The sequence below is a fragment of the Sabethes cyaneus genome, chromosome 2 (assembly GCF_943734655.1).
Source record: "Sabethes cyaneus chromosome 2, idSabCyanKW18_F2, whole genome shotgun sequence".
Taxonomy (NCBI): Eukaryota; Metazoa; Arthropoda; class Insecta; order Diptera; family Culicidae; genus Sabethes; species Sabethes cyaneus.
This window is the reverse complement of record NC_071354.1, coordinates 162,826,330-162,850,091: the sequence shown is the minus strand read 5'-3', so window position 1 is coordinate 162,850,091 and position 23,762 is coordinate 162,826,330. Positions and strand designations below refer to the sequence as shown.

General features: G+C 39.9%; 1 protein-coding gene across 1 annotated transcript in view; it reads right to left on the bottom strand.

The window, feature by feature from the left end:
• LOC128734695 (potassium voltage-gated channel protein Shab) overlaps positions 1–23,762 on the bottom strand; it is an 83,819-nt gene that overhangs the window by 46,410 nt on the left and 13,647 nt on the right. Inside the window, exon 3 of the mRNA XM_053829004.1 lies at positions 10,051–10,894. Coding sequence (XP_053684979.1) covers positions 10,051–10,894 — 844 coding nt within the window. The remainder of the gene's footprint in view (positions 1–10,050; positions 10,895–23,762) is intronic.

Here is a 23,762-nt window from a genome sequence, read left to right as displayed (position 1 = left end):
TTGTACGTACTGGCCACCATGCGATTATTTCGTTCTCCGATCGATTTATTGTCAGAATCGTTTGGAAAACGAAATGTGGTACAGCCTAAACAGCTAAGTCAGAGCAAACAAATCGCCTTTTGTGATGTGGTATTCATAAAAAAATATTTTCACGTCGGGCAAATTCGTGTGGTTGAAATTAAAAGGTTAAAAACAGTCAAACGAACGGGGGTCCACGGTATTAGAAAACTTGAATGACCCTAAAATTCTTCACAGAGTTATCATCAAAATGTCAAAATATTCTATCGATAAAAAATATATCAATAAATCATTATTTAAGATTTAGTCATGATATAAGTAAAACTCGTACAGAGTTTGAACGAAGGGGGTGTATTTAGCTATCAACCACAATCGTCGCTTTAGCTCCAATCACTCGTAAGGCCCGTACTCTTACCCATGTTTGTAAGCGAGGGATGAGGAGAAAATAAAAAGTAAAGCAAAATCTGTGTGTTCTGTTTGCCTTAAATTAGCTCTAATCTAATCTAATCTCACACTAACGCAGCCAATTTTTGAAGGCATCCTGGATAATGACGATTACTTGAATCAGTCATTTTTTTTGTCAACGGCCAACTGCGCAGCATGTACCGCCGAGAGAATTCCATGCAATCCAGTGGAACCAGAAAAAATACCTAATTCCATTAAGAATTAAATTTTCTACCGAAAATTGCTCTTAAACCTTCTATTTCATTAAACTTAGTAATTTTTTAGAAGCGACAAGCTTTGAAATAAGTGTTTAACTCGGCGTTTTTATCAAATATCTCCTAAAAAGGTGTGAAAAAGCTGATCGTTTTTGTTCACCAATCGAAGCTCTGGTATCGTACTACAATCCGCTCTTTGTCAGGAAACGCCTATCTGTTTTAGTTTCGTTGCAAACTCATTTTAAACGTATGGTTCTTGGTGTTGAATTAGTGTGTGAAAACTGCACTAACTCATACATCACACATAGCACACTAGATCACCGCGTGTAACGGACACGGTCTGACGCATATGGAAAACAGTAACGAAACAGACTTCTTGGGTTTTTCTGAGACGTTTCTGAAAACGATTGCAGTATTAAAATGTATCCTCCGGAAGAACTCGTGGCATCCTTTCATACTACAGGTTCTACAGAGCTGCTGCCTATGAATAAACCTAAGCAGGTCTGAGTTTTGCAAAAATGGAGGCGTGCTTGTAGCACGCGATAATCTAGTGTACTACGCGTGATGTATGAATTCGTGCAGTTTTCAGATATTAATTTACGTTTAAAATTAAATTGCAAAAAAACTAAAACATCAAAGAACGAATTGTAGAACGGTACCAGAGCTTCAAACTGGTAAATAAAAACAACCAGTTTTAGGAGAAATTTGATAAAACGCATTGAGAAACACTTATTTCTAAGCTTTTCGCTTCTAAAAAGTAACTAAATTGCATAAAATAGGAGGTTTATGCAATGTTGCGAATCGAGCGAGAAGTCAATCATGCCTACTTACACGCGAAAGAGTTGAGAAACATAGCATTCAACGCTTACGCCTCACACGCAGGCGTAAAAGAAAAAGCCGCCGGTGCAGTGTGCAGACATTCTGCTACCCACACACCCGCGCACGCACATCCTCACATCGTCTAACTGCATAGCTAATTCCCGAGTCAAAAAATTCGTGGGGAATCAGCTGCCCGTAAGGCTGGTGGCATACTGGGACACAAATTTTTTATTACTTTTTCTTCTTCTTGTTCTTCATCATCTTCGCCCTCGATTCTACTCACGGGCGGGAGTACGAGCCGTCGTGAGTAATCGGTATCAGCAGATCGGGCTGTAACGACGAACGACGAGTGACGACGGTAGCTGTTAGCTAAATACACAGTAGCAAAAGCTCGTTACAGTGCATGAAAAAATAAGAACGGGAGTTTTAAAGGGATGCTTATGCCGGCGTGTTCGTTAGAATGAGTATGCTTGTGTGAGAAAATTAGACCACACGAGTGCGGGCTTCGCAACACTGGGTTTAAGAGCAATTTTCATTACAAAATTTTCTCAGCTTTCGAATGAAGGCAACAGAATTGAGCTAGCTAGCATAGTTTTTGTACTAGAGCTTTTTTTGTTTTGATTATAGTCACTTTAACCAGCTTGGGTCATTCGTGACTTCTGCGGGGTTGGGATTTGAACCCGGGTCCTCGGCGTGAGAGACGTGAATGCTAACCACTACGCTGGGACTGATCCTGCTAGAGCTTATTTAAAGCAAACAGACCCGAAAACTAAAAATGTTTTATGGTGAATGACCAACTGGTTAAAACCACATTAAAAAAAATAAAAATGTTTAAACTTTGTAAGGATTGAGATTTGACCATATGCGTAGAAGTATTTTTTTCGTCTAATGTGGTCCTCTATCGTCCCCTGAAATATTTGCACTAAGCTTCCTAACACCCTAACACCACTAAGCTATCTCTATGCTGTAATTTTTGTGTGTGGTAAGATTAGGCAAAATTCTAGCATATAATGTTACATTCAAAGAAGGCACCACAATATAATAAACTATATTTTACGTAAAAACTTATCGTTGTTGCTCTTGTAGTTTTCATTTTCCCAGTCAATTTTCAACTGTTGTAATTATTGTTTTTCCGTATAATCTTAATTTTGTAGACCATAGCTGTTCCAAAAGTTATATTTGTGTTCAGGTTTTCAACAAGATAAAAAAATTTGTTCCCAATTGCAAGATAGTATTAACATACATTTTTTTTCATACTTTGAACAAACTAGTCTACCAACTTTCTGGCTCATGAATTCTTCCAAATGTAATCAATCAAATTAACTTTTTTGCAAACGACTGGGTAAGTCTTGCTACGACTTTAACGTTGGCTGCAGTCATACGTTATATAGACACGTTTTTGACCTACCAGAATTAGTGTCTTTATTCTGCTTCCGTCACGACATATCCCAAAAAAAAGCTGGCAAAAACCGATTCCCGGATATTTCCACAACTCGTGCTCAGCATGGGTTCCGCAGGGAGTTGCCATTATTTGTTTCGAGTGCTCTTTTCTCGTTGCAGCCTTACACCAACTCTATTTTATTACGTTCGCCAGGTAGCATCGTCGGTTGTGGTATAAATTATTCAGTCAACCATTTTTTTCCTAAGCAATGGAGAGCGTTCCACCTATAACTTCTGGTTGGGGTATTGCTAAGAGCGGGTTACAAATTCTAGTCTAGAGTTTGATGGTAAGAGCGGGTGCAGCAGTGGTTGCCTTTACGGGACAACCAAATTGTTCATGTTCGCAAGAAGCTTCACAGAAGCTAGTAGTGCCGTTTTGGTCATCAGCTTTTCGCGTAGCTGCAACAGATGTCCTTGAAGGTGAATTGCTTATGTTTCCTGTTGCAATAAAGTTGTATGAATGTCGAATAAATTAGATTGCACGTCTGCTTGTTCGGGGTATGTAGCATACAATGCACTTCGATAGCTTTCAGGTTGAAACAAATGGAGGCTCGGGCAAGCAATATTTACTGGACCGGAGGGTCGTTTTTGTTACTTACTGTTACCTAGCCTAGTAAGAATCGTGGAGCACACATTTAGCTTCTAGTTTAAGTTCGGGATATTATTTTAACTCCAAATTTATTTAGAATGTTTGTTCCTATGCTAATACATTATTAACTACTGTCCTCTACAGAATATAAAATTCATTAGCGTCATCATCGGTAATCTTTGTGAAACTATCTGTTTATACCTTGTTATATTGAAATAATTCAAATAACACATTGACAACTGGTTCGTTTACAAAACTTTCAGCAAATGCATTGCATTTACATTAATTTTTCTGCTTTCGTTTGCTGTGGTGCTGTTCACTACACGGGGGTAATAAATTTTGTTACCAAAATCAATTTGCCAAAATTTATGTTCGCGCGTTCAGTATGCACTTCGCACCCAATTCGCTCGTACGAGGTACGAGTCTGTCTATGATTTTGTCATATTGACATCAGTGGAAAATTGGCCCATGTTTTCCTTTTAACTTACATTTCAGTAAAAACTAGAGCAGCTGATTTATACCGCAGGGTCACCTAATCGGAAAGGGCATGTCACGCGGCTGAATTATCGCTTCTGTTCATGCAGAATGCAGTCCGGATAGCAGTGCACGTACTATGCGCCGAATGCACCTCGTATCCGGTGTGTCCTAGCCACTGTTTGCTAATGGCATTGCTAGTACGCTGGCCATGTTGGTCCCTCGAAGCCACATAATATCAATTTCAGCGACCAATTTGCATTTATGTACACAGGCACTGAGATATATCCTTACATTTTACTGTAACCAAATAGCGGTATCACCTCGCATACCGATTCGAAATTTCAGCGTTGACTTACTCAATAAAGTGGGCCCCAATGGAGTGAAAGGGGAAATGTGGACAGCAAACAGGCGGAACTACACTCATTGGTTTTGGCTCGCTTGCGCATTGTTTTGGACAGGAAGTTCGTGATCGAGGGTAGCACAAAAAATCAGCAAATTCTGATAGCGTTGCGTTGAAAGACGGCTTGGTATGTGCCTTCCATTTGCTCGTTACATTCAACAGCATGTTGAAGTATTTCTTGTTGCCGGGAAGACACTCTCATAATATTGCTTAAAATGTGTAGTTACACTTGGTGATTTCTAATTAGTTTGGAGAGTTGATGGCTCTATGTTTATGTAGTGCTATCTAACGATAATTGCATTGCATTGCATTAACCTAAAAGTGGTTCAGCATCATGTAATCTAGCGGTTTCCTATCGAGTATCATCCGTTTTTAAAAGTCGTGATAGCGTGTTGTGATTAATCTAATTTTACGAATTTTTACGAATTAAACCCGGATATGATTATCAATATCAAGTTTATTTCTAACTTGATAGTTTTTTTTGTGGGATACTTTTCATAACAAACTTTTCCACCAGAAGAAATCGTTTTCTTGTGGCACTTCCAGGCATCCTTTTTTTCGCTGTAATTCCAACTAAGAACAGCGCGTAGTGCCGTAGCCACCAGACGGAATCGGTTTCAAATAGCATTAGTTTAGTGGCCGTCACGTTGGAAACGGCATTGGCAACTTCAAGTTAGGGAAACCAACTATAAATAAATTTTGACTTCTTTTGCACAGTTTTGCACTGTTCGAACGCCTTGTTGGTATTCACCTAGAACAAGTACCTACAGCTGACCGAGGGTGTGCCAGAGCCTTAGGCAAAATTTGTTTTCTTATTGACCGTACGACAGAGGCAGCTGCGGTACAAATTGCATACAATCCATTCCTGACCCCCGCAGCAGGTATAATCGCAGAGTGCAGTCGAACCGTGCTTGCTGATGCTAATTTAGTTAGCTAATTTAATATTTTGCAGCTGTAATAAGTACTTGGGGGCGTATTATATTTCGATGCCTTTTTTACCATGTACCCACCTACACCCGCCACGGCTGTGGTTTCCGACAGTAAAGGATTTTCGCATTGAATATTTAATGCAAGCGATGCAAGCTGTAGCTGTAGTGCGAATTGCAGTTGACACGGAATGTGCTGAACTGTGTGATTGTTGCTGGATCCGCGTAGGAGATTGTTCGTGATTTGTGAAATGTATTTTTAATGCCCGCTGATGTTCAACTCATCGCTTATCTGATTCATTCCGTTATTGCATGCAAGTGATGATGTAAATTTAGGTTTTTTGTGCGATATTATGCATTGGATTATCTATTAATAAATAATAATTTTTTAGCGGGATATTATTATTTACTTTTAAGGAGAAAGATCTTCTAAATATATAAAAGTGAACCTTAGTATGTATGTTCCACTATAAACCCGGAACTCCTGGACAGCTCTTTATCAAACATGGCATACATATTCCTTGACATAAGAAAATCAAAAACATTTTTATTGCCAGTTGAGGTAACCTAAGGGATTATAGTTTTAATAAAACTATATTCTTTTAGTTTTTGCCGTTAGCTTTCCACTGGTGGTCTTAAAATGAAAATCGGTTGGGCAGCTCAATGCAAAAAGGCGGTTTTGTTGTGAAATTGGGTTTAAAAATATTTGGCAGCACTGGTGCTCAAAAATAATATCTTTTTCGAATTTCTCAAGTAATTTTCTTTGAAAATGTGAAAATAGCGTCTTTCTAAACTTAATATTTCCCGAGCAAAAGAAAATAAGAGGTTTTGACAAAAACGGGTATTTTCCTTAAAAATGGAGGTGTTCCCATTAATCGAGGGAATGTCCGATCGGTAGCAAATTTTGGATTTTTACTTCCTGATCGAAGACGAACAATCTGGCAAAATTTGGTTCAAATCCATGAAGGTCGATTACACGGGTCTCGGACACTTCGCGTGGAATGACCCATAAACATTTTCGTGATAATAAACAAAAGTTTTCGGGAGGTTTTGTTATAAAAAACTTTTTATTTAGGACTCATCCTGTTATAAATTTTCATTTGATTGGGATCCTCACTCCAGTCACGAATGAGGAGGAGCCCATTTTGGCCTCTCGCTGAGGTGGCGATCCAAACATACTCTGATATGTTTGGAATAACACTTTAGAACTACCTAGAGCCATATGAATTTTCAGGCGAATGGAGGATTCAAAGGTCGATTCTACTAACAAAACTGGGAATATCACTACGAAATCACTCATACAGTTCTATTTATCTATTTGTTAGAGAAGTTACTAGAGAAGGTAATCCTAAACCTATTATGGAAAACCATACCGGACTGGCAATGAGGCAGTTTGGATTCCGCAGGGGAAGTCTGCTGATGGTGCCATCAATGGCTATGGATGCCGATAAGGCATAAGCGGCGGGGTGACTGATATTGGACGACATCCCATCAGCCATAGGTACGATTGCCATACAGATGAATGCCATAATGTATGTTTGCCATAATAGACGGGAGCCATACATACGAATGCCATAATGTCTGTTTGCCATAATGAACGGGAGCCATAATGTACGTTTGCCATAATTTATATTTTTGGTATGGAGGCCCAGAACTACACTTCGACCAGTTCAAAGCTTAAAGGACCAGCGCGACCGAGTCGCAAGAGGCCTAATTGATGCAGTTTAAATAAAGTGGCTTTGACCCCCCGTGGCATCAGATTATAATAGAGGGATGGATGGCTAGTGTCAATCCACGATTGGCACACTATAATACCAAAATTACGGTGGGAAAAATTAATGGTCACTAAACGTAATTTTAAATTCTTTAAATTTTAAATGTTGTGACAGAGTTGCAACGGTTAGAATGGGTGCAACTGCTGTATTACACTCAAAAAAATCAGCACGTCAAGTTTACGTGAAAACATAGGTAATTCTCATCCATCACAGTTTTCATGTAACATTCACGTGAATTGGTGGTAACTCGCACTCATACTAACCAGTTTACGTGCGATCCCGGTAAATTTTATCAATTTTCCCATTAACTGGTACATGACGTTCACGTAAGTTGCTGTACAGAAGTTTACATGATTTTTCACGTGGATGCGACATGTCAATTTTTTTGAGTGTAGGCAAAGCTTTATGCAGGGTCAGATACAGGGTCGAACAGGCAGTTTATGACTTAGGCGACATTTACAGTAGTTAAGACATAAAGAAACCAGCATAACATAGACATATCCTCCCTCCCTAAGTAATACCTAACGGTGGCTCTGGGATGATTAGGGAACCAAGTGTCAATCTACTAACACAAAAAAATGGACGTGTATCGAGCCTTTAGCGATCGCGAAATACATAAAACGTATGCTTGCCGTAGGCTCATTTGCGTGGTTTGGGACAAGCGGAACCCATACTAGTTTATAGTATTCGACTTAAGCTTTAAGATGCAGCGCTGATTTCATAAATCCGCTTGCCCCATTTTACCCCATGGGCTGGTGAAACTGTCGAAATTTAAAGCTTGGTAAGGATCCAAGAGATTTGCTGTCTTTTGCAGAAACGTGTATTTTGAGAGCTTCGATGATTGCCTAGAACATTGTATTTTTGTAAAGTGCAACTAGCAAGAGCTAAGGATGAAAAACCAATTTTTAAAGAAGTTTGAAAGAATATGCCTTATAGTTCAGCACTCGATAAAGATAGAAATTTTATTTTTTCAGCAAAGTTGATTGCTTTTACAATATTTAAAATTTTGCCGAAGAAACTATGTCTATATTTCCTAACACAAAAAAGTTATTTTTTTTTATTTTTATTATAGTAAGCGATGACGAACTTTTGACAGTTTTAGATTAAGGGGGATACTCATACGAACAAAAGTGCTGAAGACCATAAATGATCAAATGAAAGCAAAAGACACTAGGAAAAAAGTTCCTTTTTTCGCTCTTTTGGACCACTGCGCGGTAGTGCTAAAGAGATAGAGTCAGTTGCACTAGTGCCGTAATTGCCCTGTAAAGTCTGTCGATAAAGAAAGGTCAAGTGTAACACACCTTTGAGCCCAAGGCTCAGCTTTTTTAGAATTTAAAAATAGAAAATTATTTCAGGACTATTACTATGTTTCTTCCGTTAAAATATATTTTTGTACATGGCTTACGAACTATGAGCAGTATCTTCATATTTAGTCGAAATCTTCGGGTTAATAATACCTTTCATTTGCCAATAAATTCGTCCAAACTATTATCTGGAAAAACTGAATTTCAATTGTTTATATTTTGCTTCAATTTCCAGTGCAATTTTCAAAAGAATTTCTAGGGTTAAACTTATATATGAAGCACTTTGAAGTTAGTAGAAGTACGAAGAAGTTGGAAGAAGTAGAAGTATAGGACTTCAAATGGTTGCATAAAAATGCATGTTTACACTGTGTTTCCGAGGTACATTGGCGAAGTTAAAGGCACACGATACCGAAGTCTGTTAAGTATTAAACGTTGATGCTTAAAGAATAGGCAGCCGACTGAAACTGAAACGTATGTAAAGTATGTACATACTTACATGTAGTAAAATTAAAGTTTCCTAGTTTTGGACTCCTGATTTGTTTCCTGATTTTTTTTACGACTGTTAATTGATAATGAAATATATTTCCATAAACATGTTTTTCTAAATAAAATATAGTATGTTTCATTCTGCAGTTGAATTTAGTAGAATTTAGAATACCTATTCAGAATAATTTGGTAATTCATAAAGGACTTCATAGTTTGATTTAGATATCTGTATGTACGTCGGAATGTTTTTTTTCATCGAGTGCATTCTGAACAACGTCACTAACATATTAAACGATCACCACATGTCCAATAATACTGTTTCTCGTATGAACTTAATATATTAACACTTATATAGCAGCAGTTGCTTAATTTATGTTTACTCTTCTAATACGAGCTGTGTTCTTTACTCTTAGGGTGTTAAATATTATTCTTCTTTTTAGGATCTGATTTGATTGGATGCTGTATTATTTCTACAAAACTATCATTATTATTATCTAGAATTTTTTATATGTAACATACATATTACGACATAAACAGTAAGCTTTTAACAAGCTTGAAGACAGAAATTAAATAAAAATTTGTATTTGGTAAGACTCTTCATAAGCATTCGTTCTAGTATGCTTTAGTATAATCGAACATCTTAGTTTGTTTGTGTAATTGTATTCCACATTTAAATAAAAAAGAAGAACTGAAAAAATCCAAACTAATTACATTGAGTTACACAAAACATAGGACTCACTAAAAGGAAAATCAAACAAATGAGACATACCAGAAAAAAAAGTTCACCAGCAACAAAATGAAGGGACGAATGCTTTGTTGGTACGAATCGAATGTAATGTTCGTATGTTTGTGTAGGTGATCTGTAGGTAAATGTTAACTAAGCTTCGTCTACGGACAACTACTATTCTAACCATTGATTGGTGCTGACACTACTTTTACAAATTACTACGGAGTATTGTGAGTGCTACTGATAATTGCATATCGATGACAGAGTCGAGTAAACTAGAAAAGCTAACTGTGGATGGACTTGTATTATTTCGTTATCAACTGATTTTGTTTTGCTTAGTTATGAGTTGAGTAAGCACTTACAATCTATGGCATTAGATGTTTAGCAAAAAATATTTAGATATAATATTTAGATTGCAAGTTGTACTCACCAGTATCGACAATGACATCGATCAGGTCCATACTCTTGGCGAAGGCATCACGTAGGTTGATATGGTGGAAGCTAACAATACTTCCCTCGCGCTTGGCACGATCGAGGGCCTCGCGCCGCTTCAGGGCCTTCTCACGCCGCATCTGATTCTTGTAAAACTCAGCGAAATTGTTAACGATGATAGGAATGGGCAATGCGATTACCAGTACGCCGCATATGCAACACACGGTACCAATCACTTTTCCAAGCGGAGTAGTGGGGTAGATGTCCCCGTAGCCAACCGTTGTCATGGTGATTCCCGCCCACCAAAATGTTTCGGGTATAGATACAAACTTGGTCTGAGGCTCGTCTTTTTCGGCAAAATATGCGAGGGACGAAAATATGAGTACGCCCATTGCCAGGAACAACATTAGCAGACCCAGCTCCTTGTAGGAATTTCTCAGCGTGAAGCCTAGCGACTGCAGGCCCGTTGAATGTCGGGCCAGCTTAAGGATTCGCAGGATGCGCATGATGCGGAAGACTTGCACCACCCGGCGCACATCCTGGAACTGGTCCGTAGCGTTCTTGTTGGTCTCCAACAGGAACAAGGACACAAAATAGGGCAGAATGGCAAACAAATCGATAATATTGAGGCCGCCTTTGAAAAATTTCCATTTGTCCGGCGAGGCGCTAAATCGCAGGACGTATTCGAGCGTGAACCAGGTGATGCACACCGCCTCAACCATCGCTAGCTCGGGATTGTCCTGAGAGGTGCCGTTATGTTCGGATTGCAGGGACGGTAATGTATTGAGTGTCAAAGCTATCGTAGATAATACTATGAAGAGAATAGATATCACGGCAATTACCTGTAATTAAAGATAGGCAACAGAACGGAAAAACTAGAGAGAGCAGTTCTTTAGGCAGTGCTGTCGATTGATTGGATGATTAGTTTTCTTCTCCTCAAGGCAAGATTGCGAAATTGTAAAATTAATATTCAAGAAATATTTTCATAGTTTCAGATCAAACAACACTAGGGGACTAGAAATAATTATGGAACAGTTAATAATTCAAATAGTTAGAAATCTTTTGCTAGAATGTTTAACTGAAGACAAATATTCATACTAAAATTTCATTAGCTGTAACGCTATCGAACAAGTTTCAAAAATTGCCTCCACCGAATACTAACCGATGGAGTGGCATGGTCATTTGAGTCTAATAAACGATCTAGTATTCGACGTAAGGCGAAAAAAACTCTAGTAATAATAAAGTAATAATTTGATAAACTAGAATCACACGAGCGTTTTCTGCTTCGACAATAAGAACAAAAATTAAACGTCCAATCGGAAACGTCAGCTGTTTTTCTTCGTTGCTCTCTCTATCTCTTTTAGTTTCTACGTAATTTGGCCGGAGGGCGCCGGCGGTTGAGTTTTTCCAGTTTTGTGCGCTCGCAAAGTAGAGACAGGATAATCAATAGGAAGTAGTAGCTGTAGTTGCTTTTGAAAGCAGAAAGGGAGGAAAATAGCTCGAGAAAAAATTTGCTAGAAATAGGAGGGAATTCAGATTGTTTTGTTTTTTGTTTTCCACACTCACTCGTACATTTACTTTGGTGTTACAAAAAGTATTAGAAGATGAGCAAAGAGCAAGTTGGTAGAGGGGAGGGTTATTGTATTTATTCCAGCGGGAAAGCTGCATTGGGGTGATTTGGGGATCGATCTGCTGGTTGAAGTTGACTTAGAGCAAAGCACAATCCAGAAGCAGGCCATCTCGGGTATTAGCAAGACGCCACTTGATTTCCACGTTGTTGGGGGATAAGTTGGCCACAAAAAAGGAGCAAGCGCACACACTGAATGCTGGATATTTTTGTTTTCCGGTTAGTACAGCGACACTTATTGTTATTTGCTCACACTGATTTATTACGAGGATCATTTGTTAGCAAAAGTTCATAAAAGGAACTGAGAAGGAACACAATAAATATACACCGAAGGGCCGAGTGGGGTTATTCAGGGATAATTTGGGATGAGGTTTATGCCGTTTCATTAATATAAATCTGAGGACTGTCTAGTTGTCAACCGTCAAGAAGTTTTTTTTTCGAAAGGGTCTGCAGTCGTGCTTTCCAAATAATGGCTATACCGAAAAAATAAACTGTATTTGTTCTGATATATTGCTACGCTATAAACCGTTCTAGTAGCAATTGTGTGGTATTAGTTATTATACTGCGAGATTCTCCTCCAGGCGATTGTTTTTGGAGGAGTACTTAAGCGCGGGAAACATAATCCTGTGGTAGGATTTCTGACAAACACGGGTTTTTGGAAACTATCACACACACACTGAACAAAGTCGGAGTTGGCAATATTGCTTTTAACTGGGTTACAATTTCTCTGCTTTGCTGATGTATGCAGACAATGGACGTCACAAGTGAAAAGAAAGGATTAGTTCAATTTGTTGAAATTTTATGTGCATAACTTAAGACATTAGAAAGAATTGAAATAAATGGCTACACATGAAACGAAACAACCAAAACTTTGTGAAGAGCTATAAAGCTTTCCTTTTCTTTACGGTTTCTAATGATAAATATGATCTAATTACTATTTCTAGCTAAACATGACCGAACCGCACTGACACAGGGAAAATGAGGGGAAGCATTATAAAAAGGAAACCTTGGAAATTAGATTGCCCTAATTATAATGTCTACATCGGAAACTTCCGAATATGAATGGTGGTGAGAGGTCGAGATATAATGCAATTAAATGTATGGTATCTATTTTTCCAGGAATTTTAATATATATTCGTTTGGTAAGCATATTTCTATTGAACAACAATTTGCACTACTGCATGCTGCTTAACCGAAGATGGCTCGACAGAGAATCTTAAAAGTGCGTTGAGGAAAGTTTTCTTTTCTCTTCTGTATGGGGGCTACTTAGTAGCAAACGGAATAAAACGGAAACTTGCTACGTTTTTTTTTGTTGGGAGAACGAATTTGTTTTACCGTTAAAAAATCTAACTACTGCAATTGCTAGAAATAACTCATGTCAATACGTAAAATTAATAAATTACTCAAACTGTCGCATGCATTAAACTGTTATGACTTTTTAAATTCTTACTGTAAGCTATAGCACCTGTCTTTGCATCTATTGATGTTTTAAACTAAATAAAGCAAGATATGCTGTCTAAAACTATATTGTTAAATTGAGGTGGCTTTCATAACCTTCGCCACGTAATATTACTGAGTTGGGTCTTAGCTTTCCATGTGCGTTCAAAACATTTTCAAAACTTAAAAAAAAAAGGAAAAATAGAATTCGACAACCGACACAGTCTTCTTTAGAAAGATTAGTATAAATTATATGGCCGATTCCAGGTGCTGGAGAAGGTTTTTAGAAATCCGTTCCGTGCTTGGATCAGAAAAGAAACTTGTTCGGCCATATGGCCTCTGAAAGACATGAGATAGTCGCCAATCGTTACTTTGTCGAGTGCTACTGTTTTTTGACTTGCGACATGACATCGTATTACTGATGTTGAGGGGGGCATTATGGGAACCGGTACCGGAGCCATAGTGACCTCCCGGATCCAGATGGCGCGTAACATGGCTCGTAACCGCAGCAAAGTAACTGAACCAGTAAATCTACATGTTTGAAATAGATTTCATAAAGCCGGGATGGCAAGTGGTGATATCTAGAGTTACTCTTCGCTGAATTGGATTCTGGGTTATTTGCCGCCAATTCGTTCAACATCTCGACACAAGCAACCTTCAACCTGGTCGAACAATCTAGTAAGTTGGGTCTCTCTATTCCTAAAGACCCTCATACACGTACTAACATATGACCAAAAATGTTGGTGAATTCATATTCGATCAACACTCTCGCCTGTGTATGAGCGCCACGGACTAAGCCAGCAAAAAAAGATGTTGGGCTTGTCGCTCGACCTGAATGACCCGCCAACATTTTATTCGTTTCCAACCCAACATATACGTACGTATATGGGGCCCTTAAGGCCGATGGAGGTCTAGAAGAGAACAGATCCACTGCACGATCATCCGGTATTCTTGCGACGTGACCGAGACCGAGCCATCGTACTCTCTCAACTTTCGACAAGTGTACTTTGAGAATAATTCCAAGTGGTGCCTGCAGTGCATGGTCCATACGCCTACGCCATTCTTCGCTTTCTGTTTGCGCTCCACCTCCTCCTGATGAAAATCTATTCGCAGCAAAACACAACATTCAAAACACTCAGATAAACGTGGTGGAAAAGTGGCATTGATGATATTAAATTATTTAGAAAGTTTTCGGGAGAGATTTTCGAATCTCTTCAGAATCCGCAATCAGCAGATTCATCTTCGATGAAGTAGCAAGGTATGAGGACGAAGTTTCTGAAGTAACAGGAAATGTGAACCAAACTTTTTCGTTTTTGAAGGTTTATCATTCTAATAATGGGTTTCAAGAAATCGACAATTATTCAAAAGAAATGGCGGTTGACTGTGACCAGTGTTGCGAAGCTCGTACTTGTGTGGGCTAATTTTCTTACAAAGGTGTACTCGTTCTAATGAATAGGCCGGCATGAGCATTCCTTTCGGACTCCCGCTCTTGTTTATTCATGCATTGCAACGACTTTTGCGAGTGTGTATTTAGCGAACAGCCTCGGTCGTCGTTCTCGCACGTCATTGCAGCCTGAGCAACTGATAACGATCGTTCGCGAGGACTCGCACTCCCACCCCGCACGTGTAGAATCGAGGGCGTAAGATGAAGAAGAAAGCAAAAAGTAATGCAAAATCTATACCCTAGTGTGCCGCTAGCCCTCACGGGCAGCTGGCTGCTCACGAATTGTTTGCTTCGTGAGTGGTTATGCAGAAAGACGCTAGGAGACTGTGCGTTTTCGAGTTTGTAGGTGTAGTAAAATGTCTGCGCACAGCAACACCGGCTGTTTTTCGTTTATTCTGGGGGATGCCATTTGCGTGGAGCAACAAATTGGCTAGCGTCGGCCCTGCCATTGCTTTTTGCATCGACGCTGAATGCATAGCGGAAAACTATAAGATGCCTTAGAGAGTCAAAAATATGCAAATTTTTCTAGACGAGTACTGAAAATGGATGCAGACTAGAAAGAAAAATCGTCACCAAAAAAGAAATCGTTCAGATAGATCAGATAGATAACGATTTCTTTCTCCCCGCTTCTTTATATAACTCAAAGTCTCCGCTAAGAGTATTATGTAATAGATAATGGGTCCTTAAATTGAATTCGAAATACTCGTTATTGCGTTCATAAATTGTATTCCCTTAGGACACTGCAATTTACATTCAGTTAATACACTTCAATTTACATTATATCAGCATCTTTGGCTCGAGCAGCACCTTCCCCACAATCATGTGGAAGATTTACATTATAAATGTAACGGATATATTACAGGGTACGGCAGGAAAAAATGCGAAAATGTTTTAACTTTAATATTGGGTTGATTTGTCTAACTAATGACTTATTTTTGTTGACATTGTATTTGTTTACGCTTACTTCTAAGTGCTGCCTCAGAACATCGAAATTGTATTATTGCAAATTAGTCATCCTACATCCTATTTCCGCCAAGAGTGTAGGATGTCATTGGGCCACAGTTTATTGCATTAAAAAATTTCTACAGAATGGCCTTAAGTCGCGCAAGCCGGAAAGTGGAGGTTTGCGGTTTGCACGTAGACCAAACATGATCAAATCTGTTCGTGCAAAGATTCCTCACATCCCGATACGTTACATAAGGAAACTTGTCAAGAAAGCCAAAATTTCTGAAAAAACCATGCGAAAAATCATCAAAGAAGACTTGCACGCATCCTCCAGAGCTAGAGTGGAACGGTACATGTTCACTAGTTCCAAGATTACCGATGTTTTTTTTTGTACCACGATAGAGTAAGAACAATGAGACATGTGGAGGAGTTGTGGTTTCAACAAGACAGTACAACATGCCGCTATTGGTTTATTGAATAAAACGTTCGGCGTACGAATAATTTCGCCTCCAAGATCATGTGATTTAACATCATTGGACTATTTTTTGTGGGACTAGCTATAAAGTTTCTGATCTAGGCCGTTAATCCGCAGATAGTTGATGCATTGAAAGACAGCATTCGCGATATTATCATTGATATATCACCACCATTACTGTAAAAAATGATCAATTGTACTTCCGTATTAGACTTCCTCCGAGTCAGTCGAGGTAGCTATAATTAGGAAATTATATTAAGTTTTAAGTTTTATAAAAGTGGCAAAGAATCATCCTCCGAATAAAGCTTGGCAAATAATACCATTAGCTGTTTTATTTCAATCTAAAATTCTATGTCTCTATGAAAAACATATGGTTGTACAATATTTTATATCGTCATTTTTCATTCATAACAAAAGCTACACAACCAATAATTCACAAACCATATTTCATTAACCAGATTTAAAAATACAATAAAAACATAGACATATATCTTCAATTCCAATGAATCAATGACGAATAAATCCTTTCTCGTTTGTATCTAATCAATGGTCGGATTCTTTCGCCGCCACAATAATAACAGGTGTGTATTTTCCGTGGTAAAATAAACGTTTAACTCAATTGATCATGAGTTTTCACTCGATCCACAGGGTCAGGGCCGCATTCGGAACAATAATCCAAAAAAACGTACACACTGCAGTCCTTAATTCGGTTCTGCCTATCTACTTGGAACAAAGGAATTCGATCGTCTTCCTCCTCGAAGCAAGTGTATATGTAGATAGATAGGTATGTATGTTTACAGCAACCAATGCCGACTTTATGGGAAACAGTTTGGAGCTCGTCTGATAATCGATTTCCAGCATACACAATTAGCGCTCCATTAGCCGAAGACGGTCGTTTACGAACAGATAAAATAAATAATTATTTTCAACTCGTTTACTAGTACAGGCGGAATGGACCGCCAGTAATGGGACCCATCGTTTGTTTACAAACATTCCCAGCTGGAAGTACTTCCAATTCGTTGTTGCCAATGTGCAGCTTGCCATGAGGTAGGTAAAGGTGGTGTTTGTTGCTTTACTCAGGAGGCGCTATGTTCATCGGGAATAATTGATGAGCATCGCGTTCTATGTTAATTATTTACTCAAAGGTTTTCGAGTTTGGTGACAGTTGAATGGTTTGTCAATCAAAGCAGCTTCAGCCGCATGGTCGATTTTTATTTATCACCGCACCGAAGGAGTCTCAGGAATTTTCGAGCCAGTCGCTGAGTCTTAAAATAGTAGACCCAAATTGTTTGCATGGTTTCCGGTTCGTTAGTCAAAGTTACTTGCTGACGTCGCAAAATGCGTCCGAAAGGCAAATTGTTTTGTGCAGCTGCAGCTGTTATGTAGTCAAGTATGATTGTGCAAACAATGTCCCGTTTATGTTGCACCATAAATCAACGTTAGAACTCTACGTAACTTTTCTTTTTTCTCGTGCCCTGTGGCGATAGACTAGCAAACGTGACACCATTGTTGCCTTCGCGCGAAGACACACGAAGAATGTTACGACCCGTGTCGTGTTGCATAACTTCGACGGAGGAAAATATGCCTCAAACATCTCACAGTCATTGCCTGCGGGTGAGTTATGCACTGAACTAATTAGACTAACGGAACCGAATTCCCCCCTTCTATTTTCACTTCAATGTTAAAAGCTCATTGCCAATTGACCTAAATCCTTTTAAGTGAGAATACACTTTCGCAAATAAGGCTCGAAAGGCGTGAAATTATGAATATCATTCTATTGGCGGCAATTACATTCATTACAGGTCAGGAAAAACCAATTAGTGACAGTGGATCGTTTTTTTTTTGAGTTCATGTGATGTGAAATTTGTTCCACATTTCCGTGTGCACGAACAAAAACAATGCACAAAATTGCTTAAGAATACCGTGCAAGGTAAAAACAAAACACCATTCACTAAAGAAGGTCGCAGCCTTTGCATGACAATAATTAGCATTGGCAAAATTGCTCACATGCTGTCAACATCGAATTTAATTAATTTGTTTAATGGAAAAAGGGGGGAATGTATCGCGCAACCCCATATTGAATGTAATTGCCTGTCATTTACAGCACGGATACTCATTCCGAGCATATTCATCCGGAAGCAATGTATCATATTTTGGCGTAAAGAACATCCGGTGGGTTTGTTTTCAATTAGCAGTCAGATATAATCTTGAACACGAAATTTTTTATTCTTGGCTCAGTACCTACGTGAGAAATTTAGTTGATGTTTGAAATGCATTAAATTCGCAGAAAAATCAGCTGTTGGTATTGAAACGATACATGATTGACATGTTTTCAGTGCGGGCAAATAGAGATCGTTTTTCCACAGAGGCGAATGTAATTAGGTTAAACACTTTGTAGAAAACTGTATCCAATTGTGTTCGTGCCATGCAATGAATGAGGTGATCATTTCTGTTAGGACGTTCTGATCACTTCATGGTTTTACATTACACTGCATCTTGACTCATTACCGCGATCAGTAGTTAGATCTATTGTGAAGTTGCCCGGGTTTTTGCTGTACACTGCACTGCATTTCGCTATTGAGCACTCTTAACTTAACTGCACTCAATTCTCAGCATCTGTGCAGCTTTTCTTTTTTTTCAGTTTTTTTTTTCAAAATGCGTTTGCATAAACGGTGTACTTCCGATTATCACTAAGAAACATAGCGGAAAAGGAAGAATAACCAAGAAGGTCGATCAGCAAGTTCAGCACTCAGTGAATAGCAATCAGGAAGTTTAGTGATAATAACTCGTTTGAGGATAAACCAAAAACGAGTCGAAAAAATGGACTGCTATTTTGGATAATCGTATAATAAAGGCGTTCGAGCAAAAGAAGGAGATATGGCCTAAAAGTTAGCATGTTGAAATCATCTTAGGAAACATATCTCCGCAGCAGAAACCATTCAACAGCTTGTAAAGAACTAGAAAAAAGTGTCAAAACTTGTCGCTTAGAACCCTTTGCTAAACTATGCTTATTTTGTATTGTTTTTAAGATATTTTGAAATTCAGGAAACTGTTATGGTCAATCCTCCAGTGCGGGTGCACGGGATAGCTTACATCCTAACTGGGATAGCCAGTGCTTAGAAATCTCATATTCAATATATGCAATACGCCTGATTTGATGCAATATACTGCTTATTTTTTGCTGTTTCTAGTACATATGAAATGAACTCAGTATTGTTAACCTGAAACCAACGATTCGAGAGAATTACTTGGGTGTTCTCTACATTAATTTATTCTCGACAATAGTGAATGAAATCAAATGTGAATCATTCATTCATTTCGAACTGCCAACAAAGGTAAACGAAATTACAATAAAAGTAAACATTGCTCCGAAGTTTTGATTAATTTCTTTTGGCCAGGTTTTAGTTGATTCTAAAAAGCAGGCAGTTTAAAAAACTAAACTTTAAGATAAAAAATATCAGTCTAAAGCAAGAAAATTGACTGACAGCTTTATCGAGCAATCATTCAGCACTGCAATTCATGAATGAATTGTTTTGAAGGGTAGAAAACTGAGAAAAACAAACACTGTTAGCAGTTCAGTAGTCATGTCCATGGGCTGACAGATAAAAGAATACTACCAGGGGTAAAACTGTATGCACTGAATGCGTTTTATATTTGCCTTCATGCAGGGCGGTCAATTTTTTCGAGCACGGGGGATAGGTGTCAGCGAAGTGAAGTGGAGAGGACGAAAGCTGTCCAAAGCCAACCAACTTTAAACATGATTTGCAATGGCCTCATGTTCTCGTGAATATGTTTTCAGAAAAAATATATTCAATTAATAATATTATTATAATATAATGAATGGGGCATGCACTGACTACCGTTACCTGGAAGGAGCATCAAGTATAATTCTGGTTCTCTCAAGCCCCTACCTACCGCTTCCTCGAAGATCTAAGTTAAACGTTGATGAACGATGGCCATACTTGGAAATGCCAAAAGCGAAGGCTTTTAGCCAACGTGGTCCAGTCCATACTCAGGTATGGCGGGCCGGTGTGGTCATCGCCGTTAGGTACCAAAAGCTATCTAGCCAAGCTGGAAAGCACCTATCGTCGCATGTGCTTAAGAGTGGCGAGTGCGTACCGCACAGTTTCACATGACGCAATCTGCGTCTTAGCGGGTATGATGCCTATTGGCATTATCATCAGCGAGGACGTAGAGTGCTTCAACCAACGTGGAACTAGAGGCATACGGAGTACCACAAGCTCGGCCTCGATGATCACATGGCAGCGGGCATGGTCTGATTCCACAAAAGGCCGGTGGACACATAGATTTATCCCGGAACTATCCGGATGGGTCAACAGGCGCCATGGCGAAGTCAACTTCCACCTGACACAGATTCTGTCAGGGCATGGTTGTTTTAGACAGTATCTGCACAAGTTTGGGCATGCGGAGTCCCCCGAGTGTCCCGAATGCGCGGACGTTGAGGAAACTGCAGAACATGCTTTCTTCATATGCCCTCGTTTCGCGGGCGTGAGAAGCAACATGATGGCAGTTAGCGGACAGGACACTACTCCGGATAACTTAGTCCAAAGGATGTGTTCTAGCTCGGACGTCTGGGGTGCGGTCAATGCGGCTGCTACCCAGATCGTACTTGAGCTACAAAACCGCTGGAAAGCCGATCAACGGCGAATAAACAGCCTAACTACCATAGTCCAGTAGTTATCTAAGAGTGTGCGTTAAGCACAATAGCCCCTCCCTGAAGTAATACCGATAAGGTGGTTCCAGGGGGGATTGAGGCTGGAGACTCGAGTAGGGTTTTAGTGGGTCTGGATCCTCACGCCCCAGTAGGGGGGTCGGGATACCAAACCCCACTCCCTGAGTTGTCTTCTCAGGTGTCTGATAGCAGATTTCCCTACTCGTTTAAAAAAAATACTTGGAAATGCCTCATGTACATACTGAAGCAGCTAAGCTAGGAGGTGCGAACTAAAGGGTCTGTTGCCTGTTGGTAAATGGTGGCTCAAACAGCGCCTAAGATGGCAGACGGAGACAGGCTTTATTTTCGGTTTTTTGCACAGTAGATGCTCATTTAACTACAGACTGTAGTCTACAGTACCTCAACGAAACAGAATTCGAAAAAGTAGTGTAAAGGACAATTGTAGAGTTAATTATTATCTACAATATTGTTGAAGAAAGTACAGTTTTATTTTTTGTATTTACGGCGCTATGGTATTGCTATCCCGTTGATAGCAAAAAGAGCGCTCAATTGGCTTCCATCCTCATACCGGCGCTAATACAAACGATAAAGCTATACTTTCTTCAACAATATTGTAGATAACAATTAACCCTACATGTGCCCTTCACACTACTTTTTCGAGGTCTGTTTCGCTGAGACGCTGTAGTCAAATGAGCATCTAATAAGCTAAAATCCAACAATAAAGCCTGGACGGAGATGAAAATGCGCAGATCGGGAGGGAGGAACGCTACAGTCCTGTCATTGGAAGACATAGCCTTTATCTGTCGACCAATAGTAAGGTCTGAGGCTCATAAATTGCGCCGCGGTCAGAGGAATGACCATCTGTAGCACCTACTTTCTACGTTTGAATATTCGGAAACACACCTGGTGACATCCAAATGTAGACTAGCTCCCAGATCGATCATGGCTTGTACGGTCTTTTCGGAGACTAAATGTCGTTTCTGACGACTATCTCGTCTTGTGCTAGATTCGTGCCAGGTTATCGAACGCGGTGATGACTCGCATTAAGAGGACGCTACGTTTCAACATCCAGCGGTTGACAGTAGATGGCGTGGCAGAGGAATACATCAGAAAAGCTTGATGAACAAATCGCAAAACATCAAGAAGAAATGGAAGAAGCTTTAAGTAGGCTGTGGAATGGTGCCATTGAAACAACTGCGAGAGAGATGGAAGGCACGACGCGTGGAAGACAGCGTAATAGCTTGATGCCACAGGTTTGATGCCGAATGCCAGAGAGTGACAGATAAGAAGAACCGGACCAGAAGCCGCATAATCTGAGCGGCTACACGTCAGAACAGAGAAAGATATAAAGAGACGGGAGCTGCGGAAAGAGAACTCACCGTCTAAAATAAATCCGAGTACGAGGAGCAGGTGCTTGCCGGCGCTGAGGAGAGATTCGCCAGCAACGACACACGAAGTTTCTATAAAATTGTGAGGTGCAGGAATTTTTAATGTGCCTTAATAGTGCTTGTAACCTGCTTACTGATTAAACGGCGGTAGCAGACAGGTGAAACACGCCGTTGAATGGAGAGGTAAACACGGAGATCAGCAGGAGCAGGATAAGAGTTGTGAGCGATGACCATACTTGTGGAGTCACCAACACAGCAGGAGGTTAAGGAGACAATCAGAGAGCTGAAAAATGGCAATGCTGCTGGGAAGAACGGTATTCTTACTGATCTTATAAACGTGGGAAGCGAGCGGCTGTACGAAGCAACTGGACCATTATTAGGATCTGTGAGTAAAAACAAATATCGGAGGAGTGGTTGGATGGCCTCATTGGGTTTATTTTTTAAAAAGGACATCGATTCGAGTGTAAAAACTCTCGAGACAGTGGATTGTTCAATTCTATTTGGCAGGTGTTCTCTCGTATCTTGTTTTGTGGACTGAGATTGTTAGCGGAGCCCTTTGTCGGCGAGTAGCGAGCTGGGTTTTCTGAGGGTCGCTCAACGACAGTTCAGATATTTAACCTACGTGAGTTACTAGACAAGTTCCGGGAGTACAGCTTACAAACTTATCATCTGTTTGTGGACCATAAGGTGGCGTATGATTCAGTGAAACGAAATGGCTTGTGGCAAACAATGCTTCCGACATGGTTCAACGAAAGTAGTTACGCTGATTCATGTGACGCTCGATGGATCAAAATCATGCATCAAAATAGCGGTTGGGACCTCAGCCGCTTTCGCGACGTTGGGTGGGTTGAAGCAACGGGAAGCACTTTCTAATCTGCTATTCAACATTGCCTTGGAAGGTGCACCGTCCTGTTAGCTTCGAGGTACAATCCTGGTCTAACAAGCCAGTCGTTGTATGTTCGAATCTCGGTTAGGCAATGCTGCTAGACAGAGTCAGTAGGATTGTTGGACTAGCCCTGTACCCTAAAAGCCGGCTACGAAGTCTATCTATAAAGAAGGATTAAGTCTTAGAAAGACGAGTAAGCGTTTTTGGTCTAGCTTTTGGAATGTGTGATACGAAGAGCAAACGTGGAAAGGAATAGGATTATCATCATGATATCTCACTTGCTTCTCGGTTTTGTGGATGACATCGCTATCATTAAAATTAACCATAGAGCAGTGGAAGAGGCCTTTAGACCTTTAAAATGGGCGTAGTAGCGAGATTGGGATTTACCATTAACACCGCTAAAACGTAGTACATGGTTGGGGTAGGGTATGTGGGGGTCAAAATGTTGTTGGTGCCTAGTTGAAGCTGGATGGGGCACGATATTAAGTAGCGGAGGAATTCATATAGCTTGGTACGCTCGAGACATGTGACAACGATGAAAACCGTGAAGTAAACCGACGACTTGCAGCTGCGAATCGGGCTTTCTATGGATTACGTAGCCAGTTGAATTCCCACAGAGTGCAAATTTGCACAAAACGGGCGCTCTACATCCTCCCGGTGGCACTTTACGGATATGAATCATGGCCGCCAGAGGAAGCTGATCGACGAGTAGGTACATGGGGTTTTTGAGAGTAAAACTCTGCGATTGATGCTAGGTGGTAAATGGAAACTTTTCATGTACGTTGCACGGTCAGCTGGTGTTCAAGAGGACTGGA